Raw genomic sequence first — 15,739 nt, forward strand, 5'->3', positions numbered from 1 at the left:
GCACTCTTTAAATGCTTGTAGTTCTATAGAGCAGCTAAATCATGGAGCCATTAAAATAAAAGGGGGAGGGGTCAACAGGAGATGACAAGAACAATAAGTGACCTGTGGCCGATTTTCCAGAGGCTACAGATACGTGGCGGATATTGGCAATGAACTCTGACGTGGCCTGTTCTTAGTTCTGTAGGTAATTGACATGTGATACCTGTGGGTTTTTAGATGATGGATGAAAGCATGCTTTAAAACAGTTATTACTTTTTTTTTGAATTACTGACAGATGTTTAAATTGTTTGCAACCCTTCCACGTCAGGGGTAGTTATTAGCTGCCAAATACCGCGTGGTCCCAAAGCCATGAACCCTAAACTGGAGTGTGCTAAGAGGCAAAATGAGTTTTCAAGTACAAGCTGTAGAGAGTCCAAATGGAGGCCTCGGGGAAGTCAGGGCGCTTTCTTGCCGAAACACTATAAACTGGCAAGGATGAGGGTGATGGGGAAAGTGAGTCACAGTTTGTGAAAAGAAAACCTGAACGATTTGGGGCATCTACTTCACAGACTCGTTTTCTGCCATCTTCTTCTTCTCCTTCTATCTTATTTTATCTCCATTCTCAAGGCCTGAAACGATTCCATTAAAAATTGCATCTCAGTCTCATTAGGGTTTAAAGCCTCATTAGGGTTTGAAGCTGGAAAATTAAACGCGAAACCACATTGATTTTACGGCCCTTGCCAGGAAATTGAGTTTTTAAATTCCGTCTTTAGGTTTAGTCAGTGAACTTCACAATTACTGAGCCAGGCTTGACAACGACACTGTGATGGCCTTTAGAGGCAGCCATGCCCCACCTGGCTCCTGAGAGGCCAGCTGGGCTCCGAAGCCTAGCTAATGTGCAAAGGAGCAGAAAGCCATAGAAGGGGCTAGATGCTAAGGTCACATTCTCACCCTGCCTCTGCCACATCATGCATGACTCTGAGTCTCTTTACTTCTCTGTGCCCTGGCGGCTCATCTCTATACCCCACCTCTCAGGTTCTACGTGTCTGTGAGCCATGGAATACTGGTAGAGACAGCATCAGGCTGCAAGCCACAAAGCCAGCTGTTCAAGGCCACCAAGCGCTCCGAGGGAGAAAGATGAGGCTTTCTGCTTCTGTAAAGATTTACACTTCTACTCTGGCCTATAGACTCCATGCCAATGGGTTTGGTTTGCCAATGGTTAGGAGCCAGGAAAGAAGATAATTGAGCATCCAGAAGAAGCTCAGATTTGGAGGCTTCTTGGTGTTGCCCTAAGTCAACTCTCATTAGGAAGCACATTTGGTAATAAGATTTGACCTGGGAAGGTGACCAATGCTACTAGACTCACTATCATCAGTCCATTTTAACCCACAGTGACCTTATAGGACAGAATGGAACTGCCCCTTTGGATTTCCAAGACTTTTTCATCTTTACCAGCGTCGACAGCCATATTTGCCCCCTGAAGAGTGACTGATGAGTTTGAACCACTGACCTTGGAATTAGCAGCTCAAAAGCCCACTATACCACCAGTGCTCCTTACAGCGCTTCTTAGGACCCCCAAGAGAGTAGTGTTAGCCCAGGGACAAAGCCCAGAAGCCAGGATGGGATAGGAATGAAGGAAACGTGGGAGCGGCGATACGCCTGGTACAATCAGTGTCAGGAAACAAAACATGTCCGAAGTGTTGAGTGGAAAACCAACTTGCTCCGGAAACTTTTATTGAAATCACACTGAAATGGTCTCTTTTGTTTGGTCGGTTTTTTCAATGATCTGGGTAGGTAATGCAATTATTGGTGCTTTTCAGGCTTCCTGTTTTCCTTTACGTTTTCCACAGTGAATGTGTGTTCTGTTATAATACAAATAAACAAAGGCACGGGCAAGGCCGAATGAGGTCAAACTCCTGGAAATATGTGCGGTAGTGCCCTTAACAGCCAAGCCTGGATCTCATGACCTCAGTGGGACCTTGGCCCCTAACCACTTTCAGATCCCCTCCCTGCCTGGGGGAGAGGTGCCTGGCCAGCCATCAGTTAGCCTTCAGGGTGGCAGCAGGGCGGGTTGAGGCTTTGTTCAGCGGAATGTTTATGGGGGTGGCCACACCTGCCCGGGCTGCTGTGCTCAGGTCTCCGGTGCTGTTTTGCAGCTCGCCCGTGCCTCGTCGGGGAGTGGAGCCCCTGGAGCGGTTGTGCGGCCCAGTGCAGACCCGCGGCCCGCGTGCGGAGGCGCCCGGTGCAGCAGGAGCCTCAGAACGGCGGGGCGCCGTGCCCACCGCTGGAGGAGCGAGCCGGCTGCCTGGAGTACTCCACGGCCCAGGGCCACGACTGCGGGCACGCCTTTGGTACTGCAGCTGCCTCCCTCCCCTCGCTGTTCTCTCGGGTGCCTTTCCGCCCTTTCCCCCCTAGGAGGCCACGGTGGGGGTGGTGGGTGGTGGTGGTGGTGGTGGTGGTGGTGGTGGTGGTGGTGGAGGGAACGTTCCAGGCGCTGCAGGGAGTGGGGTGGGCAATGTCTGCCCAAAGGAGACAGGAAGCTCAGGAAACGCTGGCTGGACTGTGTGCCTCCCCGTTCCCGGCCACCCTTTTCCTCCCCCGATGGATGGCTCGAGTGTGCACGGATGAGATAATGAGAGTGAGTGTTATCGTGGTGCTTAGGAAACTCAGTCCATCAGTCTGTCAGTGTGGGACATAGACGGGCGCTGATGTGGCACACAGGGTGGTTAAGGGTCCAGTCAGGCTCGCTCTAAGGAGCCCTGCTGCCCCTAAGTGCTCAGCTGCGAACCTAAAGGCAGGTAGTGCCACCCCACCCCACCCTCACCCCAGGGGCTCCTCCAGGGAACACCTGGCCGCTGCCTGCTCTGACAGAGATTGTAGCCTAGAGAACCCTGTGGCCCCAAGGGGTCACCATGAGTTGACATTGACTCCAGGGTACCTAACACCAAGGAGTACTTGAGTTTATCTTCTACTGTAGTTCCTGTTAGGAACTCTAGTGGCAGTGGCTATGTGTGGAGCTGTTACCCCCAAGGTCAGCAGTTCGAAGCCACCAGCTGCCCAGAGGGAGAAGGATGGAGCTTTCTATTCCCATAAAGGTTACGCCCGGGAAACTCACAGGGGCGGTTCTACCCTGTCTTACAGGGGTGCTAGGAGGCAGCCTGGACTCGATGGCACCGAGTTTGCTGTTGGTGTTGGTGTTGGTGTTACTGTTGGGTAAAGTGCTAGACTTTTAACCTGAGGTCAGCAGTTCAAAGCCACCACCCACTCCAAGAGAGAATGATGAGGCTTGATCCTGCCTACATAATCCATCACGAATCTTCCTGTATTATGGTCAGTTGAGTAGCAAGCTTTATTTCATCTCTGACCAGACTCCCTTGGCTAGGAGGAATAGGTGGAGTAGGACAATCGCAGACACCATTGGAGGGTCATGACTTTGGCTGCCACCATGTAGTAGACAGGTCATTGGGGTTCACTGAAGGGCACTGGAACTTCAGCCTGGGTCTTTCAGTTCTTAAAAACAAACAACCAATGAGGCTCCCCCCCTTGACATCACTTTGCTGCTAACCAGTCTCACTAGCGCTAAAATTGCAATGTAAAAGCAAAAAGCCCCACTGCCATCGAGTTGATTCCAACTCATAGTGACCCTCTAAGGAACAGGGTAGAGCTGCCCTGGGGGGTTTCACGGCTGTAGAAAGCCCTGTCTGTTTCCCGTGGAGCAGCTGGTGGTTTCTAAGGGTGGACCTGTGACTCGTACCCCAACTCCTAACCAACACGCCACTAGGGCTCCACAGATTCTGGGGAATGGATGCAAATAGAAAGGCACTGTGAGGCCAGAAAGGAGGTGGGGTGGTGCAGTGGTTAGAGGCTTACCAGCTCACCCACCAGCTAAAATGCACAGCCTTAAAAATCTCAATGAATGAAACAAGACCAGTGAAGCTTTTTCACACTCAAGTAGATACTTTTTTGTTGTTGTTTTTGTTTCATCCGTGTTTAATCTGTATCACAATGATATTTCATATCATGAGGACAATTTTTAAAAACCATATTGAATTTACTGCATCTCACTGACAGCTGTTCATATGCATTGTCTGCCACAAAGTATCTCAATGTGCATTCATGCTTTTTGCTTCCAAATGTGTGTTTCTTGTTCAGTTTTCACTTTATTCACTTTAGTCTCATCATCATCTATCTACAGACCAAGAATCGGGGATTCCACACCTGAGTTTGTGATACCCCTTGTGTCAGCAAGGAGCCCTAGTGGTGCTGTGAGTTAGACACTGGTCTGCTAACCAAAAGGTCAGCGGTTCTAACCCACCTGTCGTTCCAGGGAAAGAGATGAGGCCGTCAGCTTTTGTCAAGATTAAGTTTTGGAAACCCTGTAGAGGCTGCTATACACTGGAATCAACCCAATGGCAGTGGGGTTGGTTTGGTTCTTAACGTGTCAGAAGGTGTTAGGAAATTCTCAAAGGAAAACCAAAGTTTACTTTGACCTTCAAAGTAAGTACATGAGGTATCGTGCCGAAGTTCTTGTGAAACTGAACAATGGTGGCCTGAGAGGACTCCAGGAGCCAGCACACAGCCTGTCAGGGAAGCCCACACTACGTTTGACTAAAAGGGGGAAGGAATGGAAATGAACACTTACTGAGCCTCTCTATCCTGGGCACAGGCGGTGGGCTTTTAGGGTCTGATTAACCAAGAAGCAAAGTAAGTGCTGCTTTACACGCGTTTATTTACTAATCTGTAATGAACAGTTGTGAAATCTAATCCAAAATGATTGTGAAACTGTTCACTACAGTGAGTAAACATGAATGAGCCCGTGCTTAGTGGACAATCTGCCCCTATGTGTTTCCACACAAAAGTAGACGTGGAACGGAGGCAGGCAATCTCTAAGTTATTGACCATAACTTAGAAATGAAAAACCATGGCCTTGCGGGGAATATAAAAAAGAAGTGTTGGTCTGATGACCTCAGGCAATCCGACGCCCGGTCTGATTTACTAAAGACCCTTGAAAGGGTAGGATACCCTCTCCATAGGGTATGCTACCAAAGCAAGCACCCTTCAGGGCCAGAGTGGGGTGGAGGAGACAAGGCCAGGTTGCTGGCGTGTTTTATTATGTGCCACAACCTCAGAGGCTTGAAACTGAGCACGGATCCAACCGCCATGCAGGTCTGAGTAGAACCATAGGGTGTTCAATGACTGCAGTCCCAAAGCAGATGACCAGGCTTGTCCTCCTACGTGTCTCTGGGTGAACTTGAACCTCCAACCTTCTGGTTAGTAGGCAAGCTTGTTCATCATTTGCATCACCCAGGGACAGTAGGGCTGAAAAACCAAAGCTGCCTTCTGTGTTGGAATTCTTGTTTAATTAAACACTTCCTATTGATCTCTTCTGTATTGAAGCTCTCTGTGGCTGTGTTTTGAGATGAGTACCATTGGGATAAGGAATTTTGGGGATGGCGCGTGGTGGGTTACACATAAGTCTGTTAACTAACTGCAAGGGGAACAGTTTGAAACCACCAGCTGCTCTGTGGGAGAAAGACGAGGCTTTCTCCTTTCACAGAAACTTCCAGTTCCAGAAGTTCTGCCCTGTCCTGACCCTCACTGTGAGTTGGAATCAATTTAATGGTAGCTTTTTGTTTTAGTTTTTGGAAGGTTAGAATAACACCCCTTTAGGGAGCCCTGGTGGCATAGTAGTTACTCACTGGCTGCTAAGAGCAAGGTCAGCAGTTCAAAACCACCAGCTGCTCTGTGGGAGAAAGATGAGGCTTTCTACCCCCATAAAGCATTACAGCCTCAGAAACCCACAGGGGGTATGTCTGCCCTGTCCTAGGGCCCCTGGATGGCAGGGAGTTTGCTTTGGTTTATGCAGTGCTTGGGGAGATCAGTGACTTTTCATATGAAAGTCCTTTGCTAACTCAGCAGGCTATACACACACCAGTATAGCAGTACTTCAGGCAGGAATCTCTGTGCCTACTGTCAGCAGAGGCGCCCCTCCCTGAGCAGCCTCTCCCACCTCCATCCCCCACCCCTCTTACCTGGCCTGAGGTGACTCAGATGAGGTGGTTCCCTCCTTCCCTAAACGTGACTTCACACCAAAGGTTGTGATTAGGTATGAAAGAGAATCTAAACATTCTCTGGGCAATACGTTGCATAAAATGTCATAACTTTTTTAAAAGACTTTTTTTATTGTTGTTCTTACTGACAGTTTACAAAGCAGAACACTCACCAATTCAAATTTCTACCTGTGCGATGCGGCGGCACCGATTACATCCTTCTTGTTGTGCCCTCGTTCTGACCCTCTGCTCCTGTAAAGACTTGGTGTGGGGAACCCTAGTCTGCCCTGTATGGTCACTGAGTCAGAATGGACTCTTTGACACTGGGCATGGCGTGGGTAAACAGAATTCTCAAAAACCAAACTCCTCGCCAATTCCACAGTCCATTTTAGTCATAATAACCCTAGGTAGCAAAACTTCTTAAACTGTAGGTTGTGAAGAAAAAATGGGCAACAGCAAAAAGTTTCTGAACACACAAGGTCCCCAAATTAATTCAAAATCAAATGCACAATGAACCTGAGGGGATTCTGGCAGTGCTTGCCTGTGCTGTACATTTCTCGGGTAAAAGGAGATCAGGCTGGACAAAGCATAAGAAGCCTTGCTATATAGGGCTCTAACTCTTTGGGAGCAGACAGCCGCATCTCTCACCTGAGGAGTGACTGGTGGGTTTGACCATCGGCCTTGAAGTTAGCAGTCCAGCACTAACCCACCCCACCAGGATTTCACCAGGAAAGTAAGGAGTCAGATAAAAAGAAAGTGTGGGCATGAAGCGTCTACTTTGCACCTAGTATCCTTACACTGCTTGCCGTACACTGTTAATGACGTCGGTGTCTCACCAGACAACAGCAGCTTGCAAAGGGCCCTTCCTGAGATCGTTCTGTTTCGGAAACCAAGGATGAGAAAGACCGTGTAGCCATCCCCATCGCAGTATAGGAACAGAAGACCACAGGGGAATAGGACCGGGGCACCTTGGTGGCATTCCCGTATTGACCCATTCGTCCACTGCACAAGATGCTGGCGTGTAGGCGTGAGAGGTGCAGTGATGGACAGGGCAACACTCTGCCTTCCTGGAGTTGACAGCAGAGGGAATTCAGGGCCTACCTCCAGGTACCATAGTAACAGATGCCTCCCCAGGGATGAAAATAGGAAGACAGGTAAGCGAGATGAAACGAGAGGGAGCAGACTTAGGAGGAAGACTTCCTAGCTCCTTTCCTCTTCTCTGAGAGAAAGGCGGGCTTTCGACTCCCATAAAGAGTTCGTCTCGGGAACCCACAGGAGAAGCTCTACCCTGTCCTCTGGGTAGGGGGCTCTGCGTTGTCATGACTCGAGGGCTGGGAGTTTGATGTTCGGTTTTTCCGGCTCTCAGTATTTCCTTTTGCTGTTTCTTTTGTCTCCCTGCCTTCTTTTCCACGCAGCTTTCATTACTGCAGACAAACGTGCTTGGCAAAGGCCTGCCGTTCTCTTCTGTACCGGCGGCATGCGCACGCATGGGGTTTTTCTGGACCCTGTCCCTTAGCCCTTTCCCCTCTTGAATGCTCGGCCACAGACCTCTGGACTTGGAAATATAGGCACGTAGCCAAGTTTGGAAAATAGTGTGTTGAGGACTTGAGTCGCCATGTGTTCTAAATGTCACTCTGCCCTTTTCAGCCCCTGCCTTCATAACTGCCTCTGCATTCCACAAGGAGCGAACAAGACATACCTCTTCTCCGCAGTGGTCTACAGGCACAGAGGATCCTGGGTAACTTGGTCTTTGGGGGGTTTTGACTTATGCATTTGGCCAGGTCATTACAAAAGAGTCCATTTGGTTTGACAGTTGACTTTTCTCATTGACTTTTTAGGTAAGACAGGACTCCTCCTCACAGACTTGGGAAAGGATTTACCCCCTCCCTATTTTGTGGAAGACAGGTAGACTTATCTGTTTACAACAGGTTCTCAACCTGTGGGTCTCGACCCCTTTGGGGGGGTCAAATGACCCTTTCACAGGGGTTGCCTAAGACCATTGGGAAACACATAAATATTTCACAATATATCATTATGTATTGTTTTGTGATTACTAATCAGTATGCTTTAATTATATTCCATTTGTAACAATGAAAATACATCCTGCATTTCATATATTTACACTATGGTTCATAACAGTAGCAACATTAAGTGATGAAGCAGCAACGAGAATAATGTTCTGGTTGGGGATCCCCACCACATGAGGAGCTGTCTGCAAGGGTCGCAGCATGAGGAAGGTGGAGAACCCCTGGCCTCCGAGGTCTGATTTCCAACAAAGAGAGACAAACTCCTTAGCCATCACAGTTGGGATGCTGCCCTGGCAGTTTTCATGGGACTGCCCAGCATCGCCGCTGGTATTTTAAAAGTGGTGCACCCGTCGACTCTGAGGATTTCCCGTGAAGAAAGACACAGTGGCACCGGCTGATAGGAAACCCTCATGCTCATCTGAAGTGCACTCTGACAAGCAGGACCAGCTCCCCACGCTGCCCCTCACTGACCATCATGTTTGGATAACCTGTCCCGCCTCCATTTTCTACCTTAAAAACCCACAACTAAGGACACTGCTATCAAGCACATGGTGCTGTGGTCAGATTTTAATGAGGAACTGTCACTGAAGACATTTCTGAAGCTGGCTCAGGCTGCGTCACATTTCCCACCCCAAGGCCTGAAAGCCCACTGCTATCCCGGGGGTCCCAGCACAATGTCCACGGTGCCCTCTATCTCACTGCCACCGAGTCCGTGCTGACTCATAGCGACCCCTGTGGGTTTCCGAGACGGTCACCGTTGATGGGAATAGGAAGCCCAATCTTTCTCCCGAGGAGCTGCTGCTGGTTTCAAACTGCCAACCATTCTGCCCAGTGTAGAACCAGTACACCACCAGGGCTCCTTATATACTGTCCATTGCACACTATGCATTATGCACTACATAGAGGAGGCCTGGGGGCACAGTGGTTACACATTGTGTTGTGATCTTAGCAGTTCAAAACCACCAGCTACTCGGAAGGAGAAAGATGAGGCTTTCTACTGCCCACAAACAGTCAGTCTCAGAAACTCACAGGGGCAGCTCGATCCTGCCCTATGGGGGTCACTATGAGTCCACATTGACTGGAGGACGGTGGGTGGAATATCAGTCATCGAGTTGATGCTGATTCAGAGCGACCCTATAGGATAGGGCAGAAATGTCCCTGTGGATTTGAGGCTGTAACTGTTTATGGAAATAAAAAGTCCCACCTCTCTCCCACAGAGAACCTCCTTGGTTTCAAACTGTGGACCTTGCAGATCATAGCTCAACATGTAACCACTCTGCCACCAGGACTCCTGGGTGGAATATATTAATTATTGTATACTACATTAGTATATACCACATACCATATACTGTATAGGGCCTCCAAGACAGCCAGCCTCATCTTTTTCCTGAGGAGTAGCTGGTGGGCCTGAACTGCCAATCTTGTGGTTAACATTTAACCAGCAGCACCACCAGGGCTCCTTCCAATACCTAACTCACTCACTGCCACGCAACCAATCCTGACTCATAGCGACACTATAGGACAGGGTAGAATTGAGTTACTGAGACTGTAACTGTTTATGGGAATAAAATGCCCCAACGTTGTTCCTTCAATACCTAAAAGTATCTACTAAACAGGAAGCCATGGTGTGGGTTGGCTGCTAACCAATAGGTTGATGGTTCAAATCTATCAACTGCTCCATAGGAGAAAGACGTAGCTGCCTGCTTCCATAAAAACTATCGCCTTGGAAACTCTGGGGAAAGTTCCACGCTGTGCTGTAGGGTTGCTATGAGTCAGAATCAACTCAGTGACCACAGTGTGTGTGTGTGTGTTTTTTCACCTAATAAATATGACCTACCTCGTGGTGCTGCTGGCTAAGTGTTGGGCCACCAACTGCAAGGTCAGGGGTTCAAATCCATCAGGCACTCTGAAGGGGAAATATGAGGCTCTCTGCTTCCGTAATGTTTTGCAGCCTTGGAAACCTTATAGGCTCACTGTGAGTCTGACTATCTTGGTGGCAGTGCATTTGGTTTTGGTTTTCTGGAGTTGTTATATAACGGGTTTGGGGTGTCTGGCGCAGTGATGTAACCACCCTAGGTGGTTGTGACAGTTACATAATCTCCTGCCAATTTGAGTGAAGGGGTGGAGTCTAGCCTGTCAATCAGGTCAAAATCATGCCTCTGTGTGGGCATGGCTTTCTCCTGAGGATGCTGAGAACTCCTGTCTTCCTCCCTGGAGGCGGGACACACACACACACTCTGCTTCACATTCCGGATGACAAGCCAGATGTAGCTATGCTGATGGAGCCAGAGCCCTGGAGCTGGAGGAGCCATGTGGAGATGACCCACCCCAGCGCTGAGATGCTTCTACTGCCACCGGATCCACAAGACTTTCCACCCACTGGCCGGTGATCTTCCTGTATTCGGCATCATTGCATGTGTTATGTGAGTCTGAAGAGGAATTTATAGATTGATATCGGACATATGGGCTAATATCAGACTTATGGACTTGATCTGGACTGGGCTAAGATCTTTTCTTAATATACAATAATTACTCTTTGATATAAAGTTCTCTCTTATACAGATCATGAACATTCCTGGATTTATTTCTCTATTCAACCTGGACTAACACAGTAGTGTTTAAGATACTCAGCTTCTGGTCGAAAGGCTAGAGATTTGAAGACACCCAGAGGTACCGAATGAAGGCCTGATGATCTGAAAAAATCAGCTGTTTTAAACACGAAGGACAACAGGTCAATTCTGACTCAAATGGACCACCATCAATTAGAACCAACCCCACGGCAACTGGTACTGGTGTCACTGTGAAAGATATTCTTTGAAGCAGACCCTCCAAACACATTCCAGTTAACCTCCTACAGCTCCTCGTCCTTTTAGATAAGAAACGAACCCACTGCCGCATTGTTAGACCCCCAATAACGTCTCTCCTCCAACACGAGGCTTTTTGCAAGTCTGCTTTCCTGAAGAATTGTAACACTTGTGACTTTACAGTGGATGACTCTAAAAATGTCACCCATGTCTGGCTGCTTGTTCAAGGCCTTCAGAGTTGAGCCACATCCAGAGTCTTAAGGGTTTCTCATAGCTCTGTATAAGGTGACACTACTTTCAGGATTAACGGGCACCTGACCCAAGCCATAGTATTTTCTGTTGCCTCATATGCATGTGGAGGAATTGGCATAAAGAAGATGAAAGACGAATGATGCATTTGAATTATGGTGCTGGTGAAGAATATTGAAAGTACCATGAACTGCCAAAAGAACAACCAAATCTGTCTTGGAAGAAGTACAATCAGAATGCTCCCCAGAGGCAACGATGGTGAGACTTCCTCTCACGCCCTTTGGACATGTTGTCAGCAGAGACCCGTCCCTGGAGAAGGGCATCACGCTTAGTGAAGTAGAGGAACAGGGCAAAAGAGGAAGACCTTCGACAAGATGGGTTGACACAGCGACTGCGACAATGAGCTTAAACAGAAGAACAAGTGTGAGGACAGCGCAGGACCGGCCAGTCTTTCCTTCTATTGTATATTGTCAGGGGAGCCAGCCTCTAACCAATTATCACAGGCCCGGCAGGCACAATTGTACAGCGGTAATATGTAAAGATTACAGTAAGGTCATAGAGAATAAGAGAGATAGGATAGAGTAAAATGAAGAAGTCAGACACATTTCATAGTAGCATGCTCACCTCAGCCCTGCTTGGTGGTCCACGTGAGGATGTGGAAAGTGGGAACTGCAGGAGAGAGAGAGAAATTTATTATTAACCAAGGCTTAGATATCTTTTGGGGCATGCAGGCCCCCTAATTACAGGTAAAGACATACATCACAGGAAGGGGTTGTACTATAGGTAATGCAGTAATAAGAGGGGGAGATCTAAGGGTATACACAAAATAGGAAGGGGAGGGATTGGGGGTATACATGTGACAAGATGGGCAGATCCTAGATTCAGGAAGGCAGCCTAACTTTGGATGTCCCTGAGCAAGTGTGACCTATTCTCTGGCTCTCCATGGAAACAATTCCTAACCTTTTCAGTAGGGTTCATACCTACAGTGGACCAGACAGCAGTCTGAATGCCTTCAGGGAGAATATCTCTAAGCATCTGACCTCCCACCACGTGCTGGGAAACAGCCTGTAATGTTTGGCATATCTTTGGGGTAGACAAAGCTGGGGAAAAGTCTTTTTATATCCCACAGTACATAGGGTCACTATGAGGGGGAACCGACTTCATAGCACTTAACAATAAAAACAACAATTTCTGCCGCAGACACTGTGTCTCAGCTGCCCGTTTCTGCTTGTATCTGTGATGCTCATGTGACTTTGGTGATCATTCCCGCATCACGCAGCTTAGCGGGGTGGGGTGGGGGGGGGTGTGGGGAAGGCCCCGGGGAAGAGGACAGTGGCCTGAGTGCCAAGGACCAGCCTTGTGTCTATTTCTTGTTCACGTTACCCAAGTCTTTAAAATACAAGCAAGGGCGATCGGTTCCCTAAAACATGTTTTCACACCCCATCTAGTGGTGTGATTACAGGGTAGAGGATAGGCAGGTTTCTGCCATGCATCATGTGGACTGGGTGATCCAAGCATGGACTGAAGCAGAGAGAAAAGAATCAGGGTTGTGGTCACTCCTAATCCAAGACCAGAGACTTTACAAGGTATGCTGTGAAGAGGCATTCATTACTGTGTTAGTCTAGGTACTTAGGAGAAACAAATCCACAGCAACTCATGTATAAGAGAGAGTTTTATGTAAAGAAAAGGTGCATCACGAATACATCCCAACCCAATGCTACCCAAGCCCACAAGTCCAACATTAACCCATACCCAACACCAGTCCACAAAGTCCTCCACCTCACAAAACAGAGGCAATGATGCCAACTGCAGGAGGAAAGCTGAGTCAGTGAACGAATAAGCATCTCAGCACTAGCAGGGGTCTCCACACGGCTGCTCCAGCACCCAGGGCTGCATCGGGATAGGTCCATGCGGCTTCTCCTTGGGGATGTCTTGTAGGAAGTCAATCTTGCAAGCTGAAGCAGGGAACTGCTAAGGCAGCTACACCCGGTGCAACCATCACAAAACAAGAGACCCGAGAACTAGAAAGGCGAGGCTTCACCACCCATTTATCCCTCCGCCTTTCAACCAGCCCCACATGTGATTATCGGCCAGGCTGGCACAATTAACTAACTCAATTACCTCCTCCAGTCAGTCAGTCTTCGGACGGACAGCCTTTGCTCTAAATCAGTCGCTAGAGAGCTGTCATCAAGTAAATGTCAACGGTGACTGTATGTACAACCGAAAGAAATGTTGTTCAGTCCTACATCACCCTCACATCCGCCAGCATGTTCGAGTCCATCATTGTAACTGCTGGGTCAGTCCGTCTCACGGACCCTCACTGGCCTCCTTCACCAAGCATAATGTCCTCTTCCAGCGACTGATCCGTCCTGATGGCATGTCCAAGTCAGGCAAGTCAGAAAATGTTCAGTTCTGATCCATACGGTTTACATCAGTCCACTGTCAGAACTGGACCCCAGGTCTACAATAGATGACCCTGCTGGTGTTGGCATAGCTCCCCCACACAAACCACCACGGTGTATGACAGGATGGATGGACACAGTGGCTGCCACCGTGGGCTCAGACATAAGAACAATTGTGAGGATGGTGCAGGCGGGGCAGTGTTTCACTGTGTTGTACACAGAGCCGCTATTGAGTCAATGGCGCCTAACACCAACAACATGCAACAAAGTGGCAGGTGCATAACAGACCTAAAGGATTGGTCCTCAAATGACAGCAAGTTAAAATTACTTCTTTTTCTCCTCTAGATACTGTATGGAGTTCAAGACCGAGTCGCTGACTCATCACTGTGCGATGGAGAACCGGCCTCTCACGCGATGGATGCAGTACCTCCGAGAGGGATATACAGTGTGTGTAGATTGTCAGCCTCCAGCTATGAACGCTGCGAGCCTTCGTTGCTCTGGAGATGGACTGGACTCTGATGGGTAAGTGAGGGAAATTGGTTGAAGGGCTTTTCTTAGGACCTATTCTTCATGATCTGTCTTCTCCAGGCCCAGTATGTAAGGGGTCCAGGCATGGTTTGGGGGAGTCAGCTTTCTGTCAAGTAACCCTAGACTCCATGGCCCCTGTGCACACCACAGGGCTCAGATACTCCACACGCAGAGATGAATGGGCCCCTTCGGATGTTTCAGGTTACACCTGGTTCCCAAACAACCACCTCAAACTTGATTTTCCCAATGGCCACCTGAAATAGAATTTTCCCCAATTCCAGTTCTGCAGGCGACTGGAATCCAAATGGCAGAGGGCAGTGGTTTAAAATCTGTAGATTCTTGGGCCCCCGTTCAGGTCAACTGAGTCTGAACCCTTGTCTTCAGGGTTAGATTTTTAACAATCTCTTTAGTCCAGGATCAGAGAACCTTTTCTGGAAAGGGCCTGATGCTTTGCCAATGGTCCATCACAACTACCCACAGCTGCTAGCCTAGCAGCTTAGCATTCACAGGTACTGCTTGTATGAAAAGAAAGAAACTGGCTTTGTTCCAATAATTATTTTTTTGAACTTCATATCATTTTCATGTACATGAAATATTCTCCTGAAAAAATTTTCACCAACCATTTAACAATAAACAAACCATTTCTAGCTCTCAGTCTGTACACAAGCAGATAGTGACTATTTTTTTGGTCCATGGGCTGTAGTTAGTGCATACCTACCCAGGTGATTTACACGGCAACATGGAAACACGCCCCCCCCCCCAACCGGCTCAATCAAAAGGTCATACACCTATGAGGTCATCAACTTGGAAATCCGTAGGTGCCCCAAAAGAATTGCCCCAGGAAACAGTGTGCTTCTCTGCAAGGTGATTCCAGTCCTGTTTCTGAAATCAAAGAGCACTGCTGATCACGAAGAGAATAAATGCCATGCTGGGAAGCTATTGGGCAGAGACCAATTTAGGTCATACATGGACTAATGTTTTAAATATGTCAAGTGGAACTGGTAAAATGCAGATTAAAAAGCCAAATAGGAACCTTTCCCGTTAATCATTCTCCCCGCCCCCAGTATGTTTTAATATTTAATATCTTGAATCTATGTTTATTAGTCTCTTGTGCTGAAAGGCCTCAAATACACTGTTTAAACAGTAAAATGGGTAAGGAATTCCTATCAAAGAGAAACTTAATATTTAAATTTAATGTTTTTCTGAATACCTCATCCATATCTTGATTTTAAATGAATTTATAATTTAATTTGCACCCATTAAAGAACCTTAACTTCTGGCTTAGGTACCAGTGATCTTAACAATAACATTTTTAATCATTTGGCTTTTCTACTTCTTAAATTAGGTCCCCTCCCTCTGCCCCCCATGACTATGTAATCAAAGAGTTGGAAAGGATTACAAGAGCTCACCTGGGTCAAACCCCTCTAATGTAACCATATGTGAATAGTCAGCCCCTCTCCTTTAACTTTTTCTTGTGGACTGGGTGAAAGTTTACAGGGCCGATCACCAGCCTCCCGTTCAGCAATTCATACACATCTTATTTCCCCTCGTCCTTTGCAATCACTTCATGCTGCTTTCTCTCAGGTTTTCTGCTCCAGTTCCTCTTTCTCCAAGGGGCAGAACGTACTGTTTGGGAACTTTTTTGAAGTATCAAGTGATAGACCAATGTGTATGTAGTTTGTGTGCACTTTGAAGGGATA

The 15,739-nt window shown here is 47.8% G+C and overlaps 1 protein-coding gene across 1 annotated transcript in view; it reads left to right on the plus strand.

Annotated features, from left to right (window-relative positions):
* Positions 1–15,739, plus strand: part of SBSPON (somatomedin B and thrombospondin type 1 domain containing) — a 35,348-nt gene that overhangs the window by 16,649 nt on the left and 2,960 nt on the right. Inside the window, exons 2-4 of the mRNA XM_004697518.2 lie at positions 2,136–2,330; positions 7,677–7,767; positions 13,857–14,033. Of these exons, the coding sequence (XP_004697575.1) occupies positions 2,136–2,330; positions 7,677–7,767; positions 13,857–14,033 (463 nt within the window). The remainder of the gene's footprint in view (positions 1–2,135; positions 2,331–7,676; positions 7,768–13,856; positions 14,034–15,739) is intronic.

Source organism: Echinops telfairi, unplaced genomic scaffold (assembly GCF_000313985.2).
Source record: "Echinops telfairi isolate 266 unplaced genomic scaffold, ASM31398v2 ScPeMD7_1;HRSCAF=3_0, whole genome shotgun sequence".
NCBI classification, from domain to species: Eukaryota; Metazoa; Chordata; class Mammalia; order Afrosoricida; family Tenrecidae; genus Echinops; species Echinops telfairi.